General features: G+C 55.1%; 2 protein-coding genes across 9 annotated transcripts in view; both read right to left on the bottom strand.

Annotated features, from left to right (window-relative positions):
- The window catches only part of ARHGEF18 (Rho/Rac guanine nucleotide exchange factor 18), a 48,000-nt gene extending 39,235 nt beyond the window's left edge, over positions 1-8,765 (bottom strand). For 4 of the 7 annotated variants that reach the window (XM_005505480.3, XM_065042458.1, XM_065042461.1 and 1 more), the window contains exons 1-3: positions 5,720-5,878; positions 1,114-1,250; positions 111-610 (exon numbers count right to left, since the gene is read on the bottom strand). In XM_005505480.3, coding sequence (XP_005505537.2) covers positions 111-610; positions 1,114-1,250; positions 5,720-5,795 — 713 coding nt within the window. In that variant the 5' untranslated portion in view covers positions 5,796-5,878. Of the gene's footprint in view, positions 1-110; positions 611-1,113; positions 1,251-5,719; positions 5,886-7,221 lie in introns of those variants that run through there. The other 3 variants (XM_065042463.1, XM_065042464.1, XM_065042460.1) reach the window with 3 other exon arrangements.
- Positions 8,766-8,994: 229 nt separating this feature from the next.
- INSR (insulin receptor) overlaps positions 8,995-21,154 on the bottom strand; it is a 42,936-nt gene continuing 30,776 nt past the window's right edge. For both annotated transcript variants that reach the window (XM_065042472.1, XM_065042473.1), the window contains 11 exons: positions 19,892-20,160; positions 19,557-19,699; positions 18,799-18,958; positions 18,384-18,483; positions 18,061-18,128; positions 17,652-17,881; positions 17,057-17,167; positions 16,822-16,981; positions 15,899-16,028; positions 15,479-15,613; positions 8,995-13,995 (listed from right to left, as the gene is read on the bottom strand). In XM_065042472.1, the coding sequence (XP_064898544.1) occupies positions 13,641-13,995; positions 15,479-15,613; positions 15,899-16,028; positions 16,822-16,981; positions 17,057-17,167; positions 17,652-17,881; positions 18,061-18,128; positions 18,384-18,483; positions 18,799-18,958; positions 19,557-19,699; positions 19,892-20,160 (1,861 nt within the window). In that variant the 3' untranslated portion in view covers positions 8,995-13,640. The remainder of the gene's footprint in view (positions 13,996-15,478; positions 15,614-15,898; positions 16,029-16,821; positions 16,982-17,056; positions 17,168-17,651; positions 17,882-18,060; positions 18,129-18,383; positions 18,484-18,798; positions 18,959-19,556; positions 19,700-19,891; positions 20,161-21,154) is intronic.

The following is a 21,154-nucleotide window of genomic DNA, read 5'->3' as shown; positions in this document are numbered from 1 at the left end:
GCTGACGAGAGAGCGAGGCCACCCAGGAGCCCAGGGCAGCGTGGTGGCTCCGGCCTCACGCAGCATCGCTGGACCGTGTATACCAAATATCGCTTGTCGTCCTGCTGTACCTGCGCTTGCAGTCCACAGGTGACAAAGGGCTTTCCCAGCTGTGCCTCCGAGAGGTCGACATGGATCTCACCAGCGTGGGGAAGGACTCCGTGGCCTCCTGTGGGTTCAGCTCTTCGTCTGCCTCTGCAGGACACTCCGAAGTGCTGGTACCATCTTCTGGCACCGCCACACAGGAGCAAACGTGGCCTTTGTTCAGAAAACGGCAGTCGGCCTCGCCGTAACGCACCGAGCAGGAAACGGGGTTGGAAAAAGCAACGTCCACGGATATTTTGCTCAGAGCCCCCGGTCTCTCTTCCAACAAGCGGATGGCAGACACAGCCTGGGCCGCTTGTTCTGGCTGCGCTGCCGTTTCTGACTCCGTTTTGGCAACCGGCGGGCTCGGGAGCCCCAGATCTTGGTAATACTCCGTGCCATGGAGAGCGGAGTCCGAGAGGAGATCCTCCGTGCTGCTGTGCAGGTCTGCTGCTGGGACATCCAGCTCTGTGGAAGATGCGTCCTCCTGCAGAGGCAGCGACAGCTGAGCTCACAAACCCCACCCGAGAGGGGTCTGCACCCACCCTGCGAAGGGGGCGCCTCCAATGCGGAGCTGGAGCTGCTTTGCTTTGCTTTCTCATGGCAAACAACCCACCTGCCGCTAGCGGGGCCAGGCCTGCACCTGCAGCTCAGCTTATCCCACCAGACTTTCTAACAGTAGATATAATCTGATAGCAGAAATAGTCTAATAGTGTCCTGTCCTGCTGTGCCTCGCCAGACCTGCCCCAGCCCCACCAGCTCAGCTCCCTCCAGCCCCCGCATCTCTCTGTACCTTATTCCTCCAACTCCAATACCAAAATCACATCTGTATGATTTTTCCCAGCAGCAGAAGCAATATAACCTCGTATTCCTTGATAGTCTGGATCAGCAGCCCTTTGCCCCGTCCTTATTCCACCGCAGCCCCTCCTGAACGCGCTGACTCTGGCTCCCGCCTCGCGCGGTGGCAGCGGAGGGAAAGGGGACACTTGCCTTTTCCTCGGCCATGCCGCTGCAGAAGGCGTCATCCTCAGCAATCAGGGACGGGAGGAAGGTCTTGGGGCTGGGATACTCCAAGGCAGGGTTGCTGTGGTCGGCGAACTCCCGTAAGCATGGCTTGCAGTCGGACCCTGCGAGACAGAGAAGGTGACAGCGGGTGGGCAGGAGGGATGTAGAATGACAGAGAGGTGACATCAGGCATCACCCAAACGCTCCGCGCCGCCCTCTGCTCCCCCGGCCCTCGCAGACAGGCAGTTTGGGGACCTCAGCAGCCCTGATCCTGTGGAGCCTGGTGCGGGGATCAGCAGAAGGCTCACCCCCCGAGCCACGGCGTGTGCCGGGCAGAGAGCAGGCTCGCACCCTCCCAGCCTCCCCCTCGGCATCGACATTATGGACCTTTAACCAGAAGTCTGTGGGGAACAATAAATAAACCCCGACTGGTTTTATTCTTATCCATAAAGGATAAAGGATGGCACTGGGAGCCCAAACTGGAGGCACATTAGTGGCTCCAGCAGCACCGAACACGCGGAGTGACAGTGGGAAATGGAATTCCACGGCGTGGGCGCTCTCGTGTGGATTTTCCCCGGGCAGGATGTGAACCTGAATGTGTCCACACCTCCCCGGAGCTCACCGAGAAACAAACGCAGGGTCTGGACGCGCTTTGCGGCACAACAGACCGTGCGGCTGACTGAAGCGCATTCTTAGGTAACGAGACACGCTGTCAGCGTTCGCCACGGTCTCTGACGCATCGCGTGGCTCGTGAAAAGCCCTTTGATGCCTTCGAGATACACAGAGCTGGGCCGAGCGGAGCAAAGCCAGGCGCTTGGCTGGAGCACTGCGGCGGATCTCGGAAGATGCACAGAACAGCAGCAAGAGAATATTCCACCCAGTGGGGAAAAAACAGCAAGAAACTGCTAGAAACTCGTCATACTCCAGGAAATCCAAGTGTAAAAAAGAATAATATGAGGGAAGCCTGGTTGCAAACCACGCTCCTGGACACCTTGCATCCTGCTGTGGGTTCGACGCTGTGAAATGCAGCCGGGGCTGCGCGGGGCCAACTGGAAAAGGCAAAACGCGAGGGGGACTTTGGAGGTTTGTTGCTCGGGTCCCGTGCCAGGTTTTCTGTCTGAAGGAGCGTCTGGCGTGTTTAACCGAGTGCGGTCATTACAAGGGGGGATCTATAAATAATACGGAAAGAAAGCACCCTTTGAAGGCACTATTTTGATTAAGGGTTTTTTAACTATAAGAGCAGGGGAAATCTGAAACAGGCTTTCCAGCAAGGTTGTGGAATTTACTTCACAAGGCATTTTTAATTAATAGGCAAATTCCTGCCCGGGAAGTCCTAGAGCCACGTCTGTAATGCTCTGTCTGTAAAACTGGCACGTTTACCAAGCTAGCCAACACTTTGCTTTGCCCAGATGCACCTGGATTGCCTCTAATCAGCTCGTAAACAACAATCAGCATTTTGAAGTGAATATGCATTTGAACCCGGGCAGGTTTTGGCCTGAGGTTGTAGGAAACACGGCCAAAGATGTCAGCGAATCCCCAGAGCTGGGGATGAAAGGCGGCGTGGAAGGGAACCAAGGGCAGGAACCGGGCGGTGGGGAGGGTCCCAGGGGGCCAGGACGAAGCGGAACGTGCAAGGAAGGAGGAAAACTGAGGTTCCCTGCTCTGGCCATCCCCTGCAGCAGCGGATGACCCGCGGGAAGAGCAGCCGAGGCGCGGAGGCGCAGGAGCTGACGCGTGCCGCGGGCTGACAGAGCCCAGAGCCCCGGCTGCGGGCTCGGCTAAAACAAGGAGGTGTTTCTCCTCCTCTGACCACCCTGCCTGCCCCACGCTGGGCCTGCAGCTGCCTCCAGCTCCGAAGTGCATCCCTGGAACAGAGTCAGCTCCTCGGAGGCCTGGAGAACATTCCCCGTGCTCTGGCTGTGCCTTGCAGGGCTCAGGGTTTGGCCAAGACACGGGCCAGAGTCAACAGACCCCCTCGGGGCCCACCGAAGGACGGATGTATCCTCCTCGGAGCCTTCACACAGTCCCATTTGGACACGCGATAAATCAGGTTTGCAGGCAGGCTCCGGTGAGCGCGGCGGCAGCACACGGGGCCGCGGCCATGGGGAGAGACCATTTTAGGCAATGTGCAAGCAGCAGACGTGACAATTCAGGGCTCCCTGTATCTAACGCCTCGGTGGGTTGATGCTGGGCTGGCACCGTGCGTAGAGCCGCGCTGTGCTGACAATGTGGGCAATGCGGGGCTGACATGGGGAAAAAAGTGTTTTCAGGCATCAGGTTCTGGTGTGATGAGCAAGGAAAGGCCCGTGTAGAGGATGCACCAGACAGAGACAGGTCTGGGGGGCTGCCGACACCCCTATAGCCACAGTCCAGGTGGTGACCCATATATCAGCAAACTCCGGAGCCCCTCAGGTCCCTGAGGTTCTGCGCTCCAGCCCGTTTGGAAGGACCGATGCTCCGTCTGACTGTGGCGCGATGACAAAGGGACAGAGCATCCCGGCTCCCCGGCACCAGCACCCACCAGCGTCCACCTTTCCTCAGACGGGATGACAAAACGACGCTCTGAAGAACACAACACTGTTTGCTTTAGGAGAACATTAAGCAGATTAGGTATTGCCGTTGCTTAATTCGCCTCTGGCCGGGGACCATAAAAGGTTATTGCTGGAGGGAGCAGCGCAGAGGAATTCCCAGGGCAGAGCGGGCGAGAAGCGGCGCTGGCTGAGCCGGCAGGTCCTGCACACGAGCGGGGCTCTGCCGTGCTTGGCCAGGGCTTCCCGGCAGCAAAACGTGACAATTCTGACCTCCTGCACGGAGAGGAAGGACATAGGGACGGTCTGGGACGTTCCCAGGGGTTTTGATGCCCTGGGGATGGTGGGATGAGCCAGCTGAGCTGGTTTGTCTCAAGGAAAATGAAACACCGTGCTGCCGTGACCACACGCAATGGAGCCCAACGAAATATTTAAATATTCCCATTTCAGACTTGCAGCTGACACCTCCCTCCTGCAACTGGTTCCCTCGGACGGGCCAGTCGCTGGAGATGTCCCCACAAGTGCCACAGCAGGTGGCAGCGGCAGAGCAGCCAGTGCTGGGACAAGACCCAGCTGCCTGCTCGCCGCTCAGGACGCGGCTCAGGACGCGGCTCAGGACGCGGCTCAGGACGCGGCAGGTCCCCCAGCGACCCCGCGGCCGGCGGAGGAAACATCAGAGGAAACATGGACGTGAGCTCTCGCCATCACATCCTCCGAGCATCAAACGCTCTCTGCATCTCCCCTGGGGAAAGGCCACACCAAACGGTGGGAAACAGGGCACTGGGTAGTTCTGTACGCAAAACAATCCCAGGAGGAAGGACAGAGCAGGCAGAGTGTCGGGAAACCAAGGAAAGCGTCATGAACAAGAAATAAAATGATTCCGTCTCCTCCTGGCTCTGCCGACCACCAGCTGCCCGTTACGTACCGGCATGCAGCCCGGAGCTGGAGGGTGAAACCTCCGTAAAGCGAGCGCCGAACTGCGGTGCCAAAACCCGGCTGAAGCGCCGTCCTGCGCCTGGTCTGGGCCCCACATCGGTGGCCGTTGGCAGCGCTGGGCTGGCGCAGCAAGCCGGGCTGGAGGAGGGGAGCAGATAAGCCGCCCAACACTGTAACATACTGTACAGTGAGCTGCTGCCTTATCACCGCGCCTGGGGCCTGGGGTTTGGGCACCGGGGGCGCCAGCACAGAGCTCAGCTGAGGGGTCTCGGCGGGGCTGGGGGGGATTTGCAGCCCCTGTGATGCTCCCGAAATCACAAGGAAGAGCCGCGGTGCAGGTTCCTGCAGTGACCCCGCAGAGGGAAGGTCCCCATGGAGCCCCAGGGCTCACCCCGGATCAGATCCCGCACAACCCTGCTCTGAACTGACCTCCCTTTGACCGCTCAGTCTGGATCCTGGTCCCTTGCACACCCACACCAGAAAAGAACTGGGGGTAGAGGGGAAAACAGCAAAGGAGAAAGCGCTGGCACGTATCGAGAGCTCTAATGTGGCAGATAAAGGCACACGAAAGCAGCAGGCGGGTTTGCAGGCAGGGACGGCAGCGTCCAGCGCCTCCGGGACTGCAAATGTCCCATGTCCCAGGTCTCTTGTGTCCCCTTTTTACACCGCACGCAGGGATGAGCCCAGTTCACACGATCACCGGCATTTCCCGTTGCGGCTGCTGGATACCGTGAAGACCAAACATGGGGGGTCTGCTCCTCAGCCCCCTCCAAAAGACCAGAGGAATCTCCTCCGCAGCACCTGCTCCAACACCGAGCTCCTGACGCGGGGCTGAGCGCTCGCCGCGCAGACACCGCACGTCCCGCTCGCTGGCAGCAACGGAACACAGCTATTGCAAAACCAGAAGGCTGATGTTTAACCCATTACCCAGCTCCGAAAAGCGCAAACACGCCTCAAAAAGACGACGAAACGGATGGAAAAGCGTTACAAATAAAAGCAACGCTTATGCAGCGCTCTCTGCAGCGAGGAGCGGGGTGCACGCGACACGGGGACCCCAGCGCCCGTCGCCCGCACGGGCTCTCCCGACGCGCGGCTCAGACCCCTCTCCCCGCACGCGAGGCTGTTACCTCGCTTAAACGACCATCTCTTCTTCCAGCGCTTGGAGAACGATGGCCAGGAGTGGTTGAGCAGCGAGTCTGACATTTGGGAGCCCCGTGCGAGGTTCCGAGCCCGAGCGGGAGCGGCGGCAGCGAGCGCGGTGAGCCCAGCGCGCTCTAAGGCAGCGCTGCCGGCTGCAGCCCAGGGGCTGCCAAGGGGGGAGTGGAGAAGCCAAGTGTTTTGTCAGAAGCATCAGCTGATGGAAGCCGTGGCCAGGCAGGAATTCCTGGGCCCTGGCGCTCCCACCTGTGTGACGGGTCGGTGACTCCCCACAGCCCGGCCTGGGGACTCGTGACCCGGAGAATACACAGACCCCAAATGCTGCTGCAGGGTTGTGGATAGAAACAGCAAATGAGCGGTTAACACGCTGTAACCCCCTTCCCCTTTCTGCCAGAGGCCCCCTGCTCTGCTCACAACTATCAATCAGCCTGATAACCACCACCTTGAATGTGGTTCTGCAGGGGCAGAACCTTCACCCGGGTCAGAGTCACCTTCACCCGGGTCAGAGTCACCTTCACCTTCAATGCAGTGTGATAGTTAAGGCCACAGGCTTGGTATTTGTACCTCTGGCATCGTTTTCAAGCTGTGGCAAAGCCTCTGCAGGGGAAAGGATGAGACCTTGTCTGTCTGCAACATCAGCGTCATCTCGCAGCAAGGACATTTCTCCCAGCCCTTCCCAGCCCTCCCATGCAGGGACGATCTCATGTATCTCCAAACTGCCCCAAGAGACCAAATTCCCCACCCTGAGCTCCCCAAGCCCAGCGCCCTGCACCGGCATCAGCCCCATGGGCCAGAGCGGCTCCAAACTTTGCTCCTGATCCCTCAGTCGGGCTGAAGTAAGCCGAGTTTTACCCCTGTGCGGCTGCTGGGATCCCAGGCCAGACCGAACCCTCTCCCTGCTGTTCGGCCTTGCTGAGCGGAGCTCGGGCAGCTCGGGAGCGGCCACGGGCACCTCCAGGGCGCAGACCAGGGCGTTGTGCAAGGTGGTGAAGAACACTTCCCTCACCCGGCCGCAAACCCCAAAAGCGTCATCTGCCCAGCACAACCCTCCCCACATCCCCTCGGCTTCCGTTTCCCCGATACCGCGGGTGCCCAGCCCTGGGTGGGGAGTTTGGAGCGGGGTCTGGGGGTCCCAGGGGCAAACCAGCTTTGCCAGTGCTGCGGTGTCCTCACAAACCTTCAGCTGTGGCCCCGCGGGAGCTGAGAGCGGCAGCTGGAGCGTGTTCAGCCGCTCCGGACACACGAGGGTTAAACCTGGCTTAATCTCCCCTTCTTCGCTCCCAGCAAAGCTCCTTTCAGGCCGGGGCTCCCCAGCCCATGTTTTGCCTTCGCACACACACAAGGGGGAGGCCGAACAAAACCCAGCGCTGGGGCTTTTGGCTGCAGGACAAGCTGCTTCCTCACAGGCCTTGAGGAAGACGAGCGACAACCCCATCATCGCGGGATGGCGCTTGTGCAGAGAGCGACTTACCCCGAGGGCTGGAGGCGCCTCCCTGGCGAGACCCCGCGCACCCCACAGCTCCGGCCTCTTCTCCAGCCGCCGCAGCGAAGCGAGGAGCGGAGACTCATCGGGGAAGCAGGAGCCGTGCGGCCGGTTTGCTCACGGGGGCCTGTGGCTCAACCGTCTCACCGCTTCCCCTTTCCGACGGCACCAACAAACCCGCCGCTCCCATGCTGCGGCTCCTCCGACGGCGGCCCCGGTGCTGCCACGATGCTCGCAGGATTCAGGGCTCTGCGAGGGTCCAGCAGGATCACCCAGGGGGGTCGTGCACCCCAGAGCACCCGGTTTTGGGGACCTGGAGAGCTGCTGAGAGCAGCGCTGGCTGCGAGGACGGCGATTGCTGCAAAAGCTTCCTGTTCCGTTTGGAGAAAAACCGCGTGTGCGCCCCGAGAGCCCGGCACACATGGGGCTCGTGCACCACGGCTCGTTGGGCTCCTGTCCCCGGCACAGCCCTTCGCTCCTCGTCCTGCCGGTCCCGAGCAGCCCCCGGCCCGCTCACACCCCCATACTCAGGGATCGCAGCTTTGGCAGCGCTGGCAATAGCGATCACCCCTCGCTCCAGGAAACCGCAGGGGCAAAGAGGAATTAAGGTTTAATTTCTCTGAAGTCCACAAGAGCTTGATTAGTATCAGAGACAGCTGCTCCTCAGCACCGGGCAGCTGCTCCAGCTGGCGGGACGGTGCGTTGTCCTCAGCTAAAAGGAGATCATCTCCTCCTGCACAGTGTCCGATGCGGTTTGGGGGTCACCAAAGAGGCTCAGACACCCTGGAAAAGCGATGAGGAGTAACAGCACGAGGTCTGGCCGAGCCTTGGCAGCCTCTGCACAGCACCCGGAGACACAGCAAACCCGCGCGACACCCAGTGCCAGTTTTGTGCCTTTGCTTAATTTGGCGTCTCGGCATCCCCAGCGAAACGAGCCTGTTATGGGAGAGGCAACACCGAAGCGTTTTAAAATGGGGGTTTGTTTCTCATCACTCTCGTGGTAAGAGGCCTCCAGGAAAGAGCCGGAGTCCCGCTGAGCTCCACGGGCGTCCCCAACAGGAGGGACAGCAGAGCGGGACCGGCACCCGCCGTCCTCCCGTCCCGCGTTGGGAGGCACTAGGTGGCATCAGCACCGCATGCGAATCCTCGACCAGCAGCACCATCCAGCCCTGGGCTGTGCAAACGGCTCCTGGGGTTTGTCGGGGATGCGGTGCCGGGGGGCAGGAGTTGGGCTCTTTCCCAAGTGACAGAATGAGAGGAAACGTCCTGCATCCCCACCCGCACGTTCCTCAAACACGAACCGTTCTGATACTTCAAGGAAAAAAACATCACCCCCAAAGCAAAGCCAAAGGAAACGCTTTTCCTTGATGACGTTCTCTTTCCCATTGAGAACCTTTGGAACATCCTCCGTGGCCGGTTTCCACGGGGCCGGGTGACGCGGTGCGGCAGCACCGGGGGAACAGACACGCTTGGGGATCAAGCCCAGCTCAGGTCTCTCTGGTGATTAGTCCTGAGCTCAAGCTTTAGTGGTGACACCAGGACTCAGCCCAGTGAGCACGTCGGTGCCACATTTAAGCTCCGCTTTAGCTCCCAAACTTCATCCCCCAGCCAGACCCGGCTCGCTCAGGGACTTTATTGAACTGAAACTATTCAGTGTCATCCCAGCCCTCGAACAGGGGACTCGGGATGAAACAACCACCGGAAACGTGATTTCCTGCCCATTGCAATCTGTTGGTGAAAAAATAAGAAAAACAACAACGCTTTAGGAGTTGATACTAACTTTATTATACAACATTTTAAAAAGTCATTTCTCCACCTGTCCCCGTGTAGCTTGCATTGTGCTGCAGCCGATTTGCTGAAACTGCATTAAGTGCTTACTTTCCAGAAGGACAAGCGATTTCATTTTAAAAAGAAGTAGCACATTGAATGACAGCAGATTTGCTAAAACCGGTAGCTTCAGGATCGCTTACTCCAAAGTCACCCCTGCGATCGGCTTCGCCGTTGTGACGTGAAGCCGAACAGAACAGGCGGTGATCGCCCCGACACCAACACCCGCGCACAGAACACAGCGAGTCCACACGGAGCCAAGCAGAAGGGAATAAAAAGCCCCAATTCAATCAACTTCATACAAATACCAAACTAATTCTGAATCTCGGGTATTTCCGATGTAACTGTACCTTGATTCCAACCCAGCAGCTCCTTTCCCCCGACCACAACAGAAGAAACAAGCAGCATGGGGTCTTTGTTTTGCGGAGGGGACGGTGTTCCCGCCGTGCTGTGTCGCCCGTCCCCGCGCGGCTGGGACACGGTCAGAGGTTTATCCGCAGTTTCCTCGCTCCGGGTTCGGCGCCGAGCTCGGCGCAGCCCGCAGACGTTTTTATGGCACAAAGGTATCTGAACTTCTCTGAAGCTGTAAAACGAGGTTCCATTCTCGGGATCAGGAATCACTGCCCACAGCAAACAGCCCCGAGAGGCTCAGGGTCCGGCCTCGTATTGCAGGGACGTGAAGGGGAACTCGATCGTCTCTCTCCCTCCCCAAAAACGCTCAAGAATAACCACCCAGCCCCCGCTCCTGGTTTTCTCCCATTTGCCTTTGTCATCGGTAGCTCAATAACACCATAAGCGACCTTGAGATTCTTCCAAAGAGATCCCAACGTTATACGCAATGTACTAAAATTAAGCAAAAGTCCCATCGCTATAATACAAATGTAGGAGGAAAGGCATACACTGCCCATAAATTAAGAGTACCCTTGAGCAACCTAAGAGCAGCCTCTTCCCCCTCAACACTTTGTGACCAACAGCAAACACCCTCCTCGTGGTGCCGCCTGGTTCCCACCGCCATTCCCAGCGCCATCCCCACCGCCATTGCCATCCCCGCCGCCACTGCCATCCCCACCACCATTGCCATCCCCACCACCATTGCCATCCCCACCGCGGTGCTGGCACAGAGGTCACGTTACGATTCTTCTATTTTACAACACAACGGAGTATTTACAAGCAGCCAAGAAAAGACGCGTTTGCGACTCAGCAGCCAAGAGAAGTACCAGATGCACAAGAGGCCACTGAATTGAACGTTGATCCAACGCTACGATGAACGATCCCTCTGGGAAAGGAGGAGCTTCCCACCCGCCCCTCCAGCCGTTCCAGCTCCGGCCCAACGCGGTGTCTCCAAACAGGCACCAGCGAGGCCCAAGCGAGGGATCCTGGCGTCCCCATGGCGAAGACCTGGGGCAGCAGAGAGCGAAGCGCTGGCCGCGGGCTGAGCGTGAAGGATTCTCCAGGAGCGAGAGCTGGGCTTTGGGAGCGACCTTCACTGATCTTTCTGAACTCTCTAGTTTAGCGAGTGTCTTCAACTGTGTTGAGAAAGTCCAACCAGACGTAAACCGATGTCCTCAGCATCAGTACCATTCCTCGTCCTTGGCATGATGGAGGAAAAATGAGCAGAATATCTTCACACGCGATACTGGGTATAAGGAACGGCTCCACATGGCGCCGAGCGGGGCGGACGCCGCGGAGCCGCCCGTCCACACAGCACGACGAACGTTCCCTTGTTCAGTGAGCCGAGCGTTGCAAATCCAGTGGACTCGGAGGGCCAACCAATATCAACGGCCTTGACAGCCAGACCCAATACGAGGTGCCGACGCTTCTTTATAGAAAAGATCTTCTATTCCCACAGTTGTGGTCACTGCGATTGAAAATGTGCTGGGAAGGGTTTATTGTGGGAGGTCTCATCCTCCCAGCAGGACTCGGGGTTACCTGTGAGACCAAAACGTGACCAAAATACCCCAACCCAACCCCAACCCAGGCGGCGCACGTCCCCGCTGCCGTTGCTGCTCCTCTTCAGCAGCGCTTCACTAAAGTCCCAACATTTAAATGGCTCTTTTGTTCTTTTTTTTTATATTTTTCTTTTAATTATCGCAGCAGAACTAAGAGGCCAATACCAGAACATCGGAGCCCAACGGGTGATCAGTTCCTTTGGTCATTACCGCTCAGACGGGCGACGATCAGTGACGGGCGACGATCAGTGACGGGCCGTTCTCTGCCCATTCCCTTCCGTGAATGGTCCCCAGCATTGGAATCGGCCGATATTGATTGTCCCCCGATCCACAACAGGTCCAGACCAGAACATTGAAGCAGGTTTAGAGGTGCGTAGTATTAAAAACATCCTTAAGAAACACTGAGGTAGACTGCACCAGAACAGGACGAGAACAATCCCACCACATCCACCTGCAGGGTTTGACGGGTACAAATGTACACGTTCCGTGTGTTTAAGAACACAAATGGTTTGCTGTTTTTTCTTTTTACAGTGTTTTATATATTAAAATAAATTAAAAAAAATCTACTCAGAAAAACTTCTCTTCCTTAGAAAAGCGTGAGAATACGTCTCCTTTCCCGCAGCGCAGGACAGAGCTGCTCAACAGTCACTACTTCGTAAAGCAGAAGAAATGTAAACGAGGCCGTTAGGAACCGAAGGTTCTCACCCACGTCGGGACTGTTTTCCGGTAGCTCTGCGAGCAGCCCGTTCCCTCCGCCTTTGTCCCCAGCGACCGCGGCGGCGCCGAGCCCCTCGTCCTCCCGCTCGGAGCTCCCGACCCCTTCCACCCCGTCCACGGGTTCCAGGGAGGAACCAACAGCACACGCAGCCTGACGTCCCACTCACGGCAGGTCGGGAGAAGCTCCTTTTCTCCTGGCGTAGAGCACAAAACAGCCCGCGGGCTCCTCCCCGAGCAGCAGAGGACTGAGCATCCCCCTTCCCTTTTGAAACCACCTCCCGCAGGACACGGGCCCGCCACATCGGTTACGTCGCCGTTTCTCCCCGCCAGCGCGCTCCCCCATCGCCGCGGGACGCGTTGCAAGTTTCGCAGCTCTTTTCCAGCATCTGGCGCTGATTGGCTCCGTCGTCTTCGCGAACAGCAGCACAACGAGGCGCAGTCCAGAAGACGCAAAGTTGACGTCCCGACGCGTCCTGGTAAATTCACGGGAATTTCGGGAGGCGGTGCGCGGCCGGAGCAGCAGCAGCTGGGTAACACGGTCACGGTCGTTTCCTGCCCCATAGGCAGAGCCCAGAGCTCCGCGCTCTCACGTTCTCCCTCCTTCACATCGGCTCTAGCGTCTCTTTTTCGGTCCAAAGTTCTTGCCCGTCCTGCTCGCCGGCTGCGTCTGCGACACGGGAGCGAAGGGACTCGGGACCGGGATGTTCTGGTGTCTTTCAGCCCCTCAAACCCAGCAAAATCCCAATTACTTGATCTCAGGGCCTCGGCTGGAGCCAGCGGACCCCACTGGATAAATCATGAAACTGGATTATAAAGCCTTGTCAAATATAAACTTAACATGTGCTTCAGAGCTCCTAAAAGGGTAATGGGGCTAAAATTAGTTCATTCTGAAATCTTTGGACCACTTTAAGACCAAACAATCCCACAAATTCTCCCCTCCCCGAAAGGATCATAAACAGTCAATAATTTATATGAAGTTAAAATTTAAACTAAAGACATTTTTAAATATGTTACAACAAACAATATATATACTCAATGCTGTAAGGACAGAACACTCCGTATCTCAGGTCAGGGGACTCCTACTCCGTTTGGTCTTGAAAGTACCCACAAATCTCAGATTTCTGCTCCTTTTGGCTCCTGGCACGTTCTCCTCGTTTGTTAATGAGAGAAAACCTACCCCAGGAGTCCTCAGTACAAAAATAATCTGTTTAGGATTCAGTCACTCCAGGGAAACGGGAAACAAAGATAAGGACACACTTCCGAGAAGAGGAAAGCTCCTGTGAGAACATACAAAACCTATGTACAAAACACCAGAGAAGTGTATACTTGCCATACATATACACCCCACTTATAGATAGCGCACACACGCGCGCGCGCACACACACACACACACGCACCCCCGGGATTTAACCCTTGAAAAAGTACAAAAGCAGCAGCTATTGGTCAATCTGAGGATCTGGCGCGTCCGAGCGATGTGTTGAACCCTTTTGCCGTCGTGAAGAGGATGCCCAAAGCCTGGAATTCTCCTGGAAACGCTTCTGCCCGCAGCAGGTTTGTTCCGCACCGTTACGCTGTAGCTCAGATACCAGCAAATTTCACGTCTGTTTGGTTTTTTTGCTGTTGGCAAACGTGGATGCGCCTCCTTCAGTCGAACTCAACACGGTCGCATCCTGTTTTGAAACCATGGTTACAGAGGGACAGCAGCCATGGAAACCTCTTCCATTTGTGTTCACAGATAATCCACTGACAACCAGTCAACTTGGCAAAAAACCAAAAAAGGTATTAATCATAAGATGATTAAAACTCTGAAGAGTCTGTAGATGTGTGTCATACACGGTGGCAGCAATACCAAGAGTCCTGAGATTTGTGGAGGGGGGGAAAAGCAGAAACAACCCTTGGGCTGGACAGGAAGCGTTAGGAAGGGCTTGACCTGGGCATGGAGAGAATGCGCCCGTTCTTCTTGCCACCGTTCATGTGAGTGTACGGGATGTGCTCCTCGTAGTTCCCCTTGAGAGCCATGGAGGGGCCGTTGTCCCTGCCCAGGGCTTTGTCCCTCTGCGAGTACGAGGAGGGGTCCAGGGGAATGCTCTCCATGTTCTCAAAGTCCATCTCGTACTCCTCGGTCTCCAGAGGTTTGTTCTCCTCGCTGTAGAAGAAGGAGACCTCGTGGAAGCTGGGGTGCAAGTCGTCCTTCAGCATCTCGATGATCTCGATGAAGGTGGGGCGCATCTTGGGGTTGTACTGCCAGCACATCTGCATCAGGCTGTGCCTAAATCGGGACAAACCAGGCTCAGGGGAGGAAGAAAAGTTTCGCACAATCCGCGATCGGTATCTGCAACCCCCCGCCCACGCTGCTCCTCCGATACTCCGAGCTGTTTGTTCTCCTTCCAGCCTCCATATCTGCCTGTGGATCCTGACACTCCTTTTTCTCTGTTTCTGCCTAGATCAAAAATTCCTTCCAATTCCTTCAATTGTTCTTAACTCGTCTCCTGAAGGAAACGGGGCTGCGGTTCACACGCTCCGCGTGTGCGCTCGCACTTACAGCCGGGTCACGATTCCTCAATTCATTTGACTTTAATTTTAACTCAGCCTGGGAGATAACAAAGCTCCTCAGGCCTCAAGGAGAACAGGAGGCCGTGCGGAGGACAGAGGTCCTGCCAACACCCGGCCCAGCACAGCGGCTGCGGCAGGAGGTCGCGTGTTATCAGACAGTGGGGAGAAAGAACTTCCACGTACAAGCAGAGTTTCAAAGCGGAGTCTGAGGGACAAGCGTTCAGGACAGCAGCTGTTTCCAGAAGGATCCTCACAAAACACGTTTGCTCTCGGGCTCTGAAGTGCTGTTCTGGCCAGACACAGGCTGGGGTTCCCAGAACCCGTCGCCACCTGCGTTCCCTTTCCCAGCCAGGGCTCCTCCCGCCCATCCCAACGCCCCAGCTCAGCTTAAACGCTTCCTAATGGGGTTTTGTTTAATTACTCTGGCAGAAGCAGCTCAGGGAGCACCTGGGAAGCTGCGGTGCTGCCAGAGCTGGGGACACGGTCACCCCCAGGCACTAAACCTCACCAGTTTAATAACCCTTCACCCCAGCGCAGGAGAACATCAGGCTCCTTTTGCCATCCCCACGAGGTGCTTTTCACTCTTGGCCCTCTTGCCTCTCTCCCTGACCCTGCCTGGCCTCGCACTTTAACTGAGGGAACGCCTCTGCAATGGAAGCACAAAGGCCTTGGCCACCTGAAGCAGCTCTCGGCTCAGCGCAGCGTCCGCCCGCCTCTCCCCTCTCATCAGCCACGAACCGCAATTCTGAAAACCAGCGGGAAAAAGTCGCTGTGATTCTCAGGGCTATTCACGTGGCGCAGAGAGATGAATGGCAGAAACCCCCAGAGACCCGGGATTAACGAGCGCTCTCCAGGCTCCGCAGCCACGTGGACGTGGCTCCTGGCCAAGCCTTGCCACGTCACACCAGCCAACTGCCACCCCGTAGCGTGGAGTGGATGATGTTTGGGCAACTGATACAGCACTTTGGGGTTTATTTAAGCTTTGCCTGTGCTTAAAACGTAGTTTAATTTCCCTTCTAGTGCAACAGGCTGGCTCAGGTCTTTAATACTGGATCACTACCGATGTGCTGGTTGAATTTCTGTGTGAGGAGTCTCAACTAAAATCTGTTTAGTTCCTCCCCAGCAGAGAAGGGGTTGAGAGGTGCCTTGTGTCACCAGCTGAGGAGCGTGGCTGGGTCAGCTGTCCCCGTGTCACTTACAGCCTCTCGGGGCAGTTGTCTGGCTGGTCCAGGTACCCTCCGTCCATCACGAACTTCAGCACCTGCTCGTTGGAGAGTCCCTGGTACGGCTGCTCCGCTAAACTGCTTATTTCCCAGAGGACGACACCAAACGACCTAAGAAACAGAGAAGAACACATCCTGGAGATCTACAAGTGACAGTGTTTATTTTGGAGAATGTACACTAAAAGAGGACGACTGTATTGTTAAGAAGAGGATTTCCAAACAATCACAGAATCCCAGAATGTCAGGGGTTGGAAGGGACCTCAAAAGCTCATCCAGTGCAATCCCCCCATGGAGCAGGAACACTTTTGCCTGTACTCTAAGCCGGCAACTCACAATTTAAATCAGGCGTGTTAAAACTGAGCTCGAATCCGTCTGGGATCGCAGAGTCTGACTTACCACACGTCGGAATACGTAGTGAACACACCGTCCTTCAGCGACTCGGGTGCCATCCACCGCACCGGCAGCAGCCCTTTGCCCCCTTTGCGGTAATAATCCGTCTCGTAGATGTCTCGGGTCATGCCGAAGTCTGAGGGAAGCAATGGGGATGTGTTACACGTCTGCGCATCATCTCCAGATGAACGTTCCCTTCCCTCGACCTCGGGTCATTTTCACGCACCCTGGGTTGCCCGTGGCCCAACGTGCAGCCATCTGTCACCTTGTGATGAGTATTCTAAACACTTTCCTTTTCCCTGCGTTTTTCCTACAGAGCTGTGATAGAGACGGCAGAGGTACATTTTTAAGTAACAGCTTCTCTTCCAAACATTATTTCTATTCATCCCTTCTAAGTGAAACAGAGCTCTCTTTGCCCTGAAATGCCACGGCCTTGGCTTGGCGTCCAAAGAGGTGTGAAAAACCACCAGGCTGTGGGGTTTGGGTTTATTTTTACATGCTGTATTTGCTTATTTCTAAAAGGGTTTGGGTTCAAAACTAGTTCTTGTGGAAGATAAACGGCTTTTCAAAGGCACCTGACCTAACAACAGGATTATCAGCCCCTGGTTTGTTGTACCCAACACTTTCTTTATCATAATTCTCATGAAATTCAAGAACAGTGATGTAACCCCAGGCAGCTCAGGCTGGAAAGGCAATAAGCTTTTTGGACAGAGGTTTGAGAATGGAGAAGGTGAGAAAAAGCTGCTCTAGCTCTAAGGGAGACTATTTTCTTACTAAAATCCATACAATTATCTCACCAGGGAGACACAGAGCAAAGTTTGCTGTGTTTCCAAAGGCAGCCACTGAAAATCCCCCGTGTTTGCTGCACCGGTCTTGGCCTTCACAGCCAATATGACCCACGGGATTCTCTTCTGACCACACCTACGTACCTCCAATTTTCACGGTGAAGTCTTCCGCGACCATACAGTTGCGCGCCGCGAGGTCTCTGTGGACGAACTTCTTGGCGTTCAGGTAGGCCATGCCATCGGCGATCTCGGCGGCCATCTGGATCATCTCCCTCAGCGTGGGCGGGGGACGACCGGGGTTGTTCTACAAGGAACACAGAAGGTTAGAAACCACATCGAGTGACTCTGCGGCACAACGGACTCTCTCTCCTGTCTCTACCTCGGCATCGGGTCTCAGAGAGCGAAGGTAACTCTTCAAATCTCCATGTGCCATTAACTCCATGACCACCAGAGTCGGTTGCCCTTTGGAGACCACCCCGAGGAGGCGAACCTGGAAAACAAGCAAGAGATTCCCTCAAGGTTGTGTCCAACCACACTGGGATATGGAAAACGGGGGACATGGCAAAGCCAACAGCCCCAAACCAGAGCTCAGGACAGCACCACAGAGCCCTGACACACTGAGAACCTTTGTAGGATGCGTTTTATAAAATATGAAATGCAACTGAGCTGTCATAAGCCTAAGCTGCATTTAAAGCCACCCTAAAAATGACCTTAACCCATACGATCGATTCAATTCTATTCCACGAATGGAATCCAATTCAAATCCAATTCAATTCCATGAAATTCAATCCCATGAAAGCCAGGACACAACTGGGATTAGATACCCCAACCCAGCCTTAAACCTTGACGCTTACACTACTAAAGCATGCACCCAAGGCTCTTTTTGATCAAATGCTTCTGCAAGCCAAACGCCAAGCTTTCACAGCGCTGCTATGCAATGGCGCTCGCTAATCACGCGAGGCGATGCTAATTACCACGTGATGGCAGCTGAAGCCTTTCATCACGGACGCCTCGTTGAGGAACTCGATGCGCTCGCGCAGGCTGGCCGACTCGTTGACGGTTTTCACAGCCACGCGGGTCTCGGGCTCCCCCTTGACGATGTCCTTGGCGATGCCCTCGTAGACCATCCCGAAGGAGCCCTGGCCCAGCTCCCGCAGCAGCGTGATCTTGTCCCGCGGAACCTCCCACTCGTCGGGGACATAGACTGTGGAACAAAAGGAAATGTTTCTGAGTCAAGCAAGTACCTTTTGAAAGACATTCCAGTGCTGCCATGGGTAGAAATTGAAACAAAAAGACTGGAACGCTCCATAAAGACAACACCAACCCCACCCTGCGCTGCCTGGATGACGACACAAGAGATAAAGCAGCGGATAAAGCGCTCACCGTCGCTGGCGCTGAGATATTCGGGGTTGGAGGATGCGTAGAGTGGTCCAGTTGGTCCTTCGGTTTGTCTGGAAAAGAAAACCCAACAAATTCTTCAGCAGGTTTGCAGCCTCCGACTCATGAGAACGCAGGTGGTTTGAGTAACTCCCAAAGCACCAGCAAACACACAGTCCCCGCTTCCAAAGGCACAAAATATTTCCTAAACTAATGTCGCAACCGTTATGTCAATTAGAAAATAAACACAGAGTTAATTCCAACAAATAAAATAAGATCTTTGAATACGAGTTTTGATTGTTCTGGAGGAAACAGAAAATGGCACTCACCTCTTTTTCACAAGCACGTAAGCAGCTCCAATAATTCCAGCAATTATTATGGCAAAAATAATCGGAACAATGATAACAGCAATATTAGGCTGAGCATTCACTAAGAGAGAGAGAGAGAGAGTTGGAGGTGTCATAAGGGTCCAAAATCCAAGTCTTTTCCTCAGTAACATCGGCCCCTTGAATAAACTGAACAAATATGAAACTAGAGGCTATTTCAGACACAGAACGTGGGGCTGCAGCTCTGTGAAGAGAAGTCACACATTTCCACAGCACTGCAGTTCCTAGAGAGCAGCTGCATTGCTAAATATTTTATGAGCCCCTACGGCTCCCTGCGTGCTCCTTGCCAAACCCCCATCTCCCAAAAATAACCTGGGCTTCTATCAGGAAATACGCATTGAAAACAAAATGAACTCACGGTAATCTGCCACGTAAAAATAGGTGGGTTCTGTCCAGGAGCCGTTCCCGGCCAGAGACGTCGCTCGGATGCGGACGCTGTAGTTTCCCGGCTGCAGCCCCCGCAGTCTGCAGCCCTGCTCGCTGGCAAAATGCTTGCGGGACACGCAGAAATGAGCTTCCTGCGGGAGGAGGAGGAGGAGGGAGCACAGAGGAAGGCTGCGTCACGCCACCGCCACGACAGCTCCGACAGCACCCGGGATCCCCACCTCGCCCCCCGGCCTGGAAAACGCACACACATCTGGCTGTAAATGCACCCAAACTGGGTTTCCAGGTGCTCTGGTCGTTTCCAATTGAGCGGTTTGCCCTGGATTTGTGTTTTACACCAGAGCTCAGCCCTGAAACCGGAGCTGGGTCTGGCAAGGCCACGCGGCTCCGCGTTCTGCCCACGAGCTCACCCCTTCCTCAACTTCTCTGCACAACTTAAATTGAGACGTATGTTTGCTGTGAAATAAAGCTCCTACAAAAACTGCACACGGAAAGCGGGAAAATTAGATACACTTGTTTGGCAAACAGGCGCCGCAGAGGCAGGTTTTTATTTCTCAGTGTTGCCACAAACCTCCAGGGGACACAAATCCACCGGCAAAGTTTTGTGTCACGTTGGTTCGTACACAAGGAAACCAGGCGGGACAGAAAACCACACACCAAGGACTATGAAAGACTGAACTCCAGGCGGAGTTAATTCTCCAAGCGTGTTAAGGGACAAGCAGGAACGCTCACCTCTGTCTCCCCGAGACGCCCGTAATTCACCTCGTACAGCACAATGAGGCCGTTGGGCTCCTTTGGCTCCTGCCACTTCAAGTGCACACTGTTCTTTTCAACCACTTCATGCGTAACCGGCCCGACGATGTCATCGGCCTTGGCTGGAACCAGGGATGAGTTACTTTATTTCATGTCTTGGGCCAAATTCAAAAATCCATCTATCACCCTTTTCTACCCGGACATCAGGACAGCGCCGCCCCGCACGATGTGTCTGTATTTCCACTCGCTGCCACAGGAACAGCAGCATTTTGCACACAGCCATTAACCCCCCGCTCAGGAGGATAATTAACTACCTTCGGGCATGGTCCTGGCGCTGACATAGGCTGCCACGCTGCAGCGCGACTCCTGGGCGTCGTGGTTGCAGGCGTGGAGCTCGATGCGGTACCCGGTGAAATGGCGCAGCCCCGAGATCACCAGCGACTCCTTGGACTTCACCTTTTCAAACGGTTTTTGCTCCTCTGCGTTCTCAGACGCTGCCGAGTTGTTCGGGGAGGACGGGACGGTGGGAATCACCACAGTGGCGTTTGCCACAGAGCCGAGGTCCCTGCGCTTTCTTGACGGCCTGTTAAATAACACGGGTTAGGGTTTTATTTGCTGGGTTCAATACAAAGACGCTCAGCTGCAAAGGAAGAGATCAAACGGGAGGGCTCAGAGCACCCCGGAAAATTCAAATTCAATGCAACAAAGAAATTCTGGATTAAAAAAACCCCCAAAAATACACAATCTGCCTCGCTCCCTGTAATGCTTTAAAAATTATACACCCTGAGGCTCTTTCTCTGCACAACTTCATACAGGGAAAAACATGAAAATAAATCCAAGTCTAAAGTATTTGCTTGAGAATTCGAGTTTTTCTAGACCCTCTCAGGTTCCCCGGACGGTGCCGCCACGCGTTGGGTTTAATGGGAGCAAACGACGTCGCGTCGCAGCCCCCGGGCTGGTGACCTTCGCCATGCCGCATGTTCCCAGTGTCACAAACCCACGTTTGCAAAGCAAGAGACCAGTGCCCAGCGTCCCCTCTGCCGCTCAGAACCCTAAGGCTGAGTCTAAACAGATAAACAGGTGATTTTAACCTTTTCCCGAGAGACCAAAACTGTTACGCTCTTTGCAACAGATGAATTTAAAACTCACGGATCCGGATCATTCGTTGGGTGGTTTCATTAAGCAAATAGCACCTCTGAAATTATTGCACTTCAGCCTGAACAATCAGGTTCTTGCAGTTGTAAAAGCAGCCCTGGCGCTCCCTCGATTCCCAGTGCCATCAGCCAACCTTAAATCCAGTTTTGTCAGTAAAGAAACACAATCAATTCAGCCCAGTTAAGAGCCATTCACAAATGTCGTTTTCATGGGTGGGAAAAATAAAGAACTAGTATCAAACCAAAATTCCTTGTTCTAGCGCTTCATGTCCTGCCGCACATTTGCCACAGAGAACTCCAGGTTGGGAACCGACCAGCGCGGTGAATCAGTAACAGCGCTTTGTTACGCTAAAGGAATTAACGTTGTTTTAAAAGCAGGCCGTGCATTTTAAGGGGATGATGCTCGTTTTGTGTGCGGAACTA

This window comes from Columba livia, chromosome 27 (assembly GCF_036013475.1).
Source record: "Columba livia isolate bColLiv1 breed racing homer chromosome 27, bColLiv1.pat.W.v2, whole genome shotgun sequence".
Taxonomy (NCBI): domain Eukaryota; kingdom Metazoa; phylum Chordata; class Aves; order Columbiformes; family Columbidae; genus Columba; species Columba livia.
Note: the sequence above shows the minus strand (reverse complement) of the source record. Positions and strands in the feature narration are given on the sequence as shown.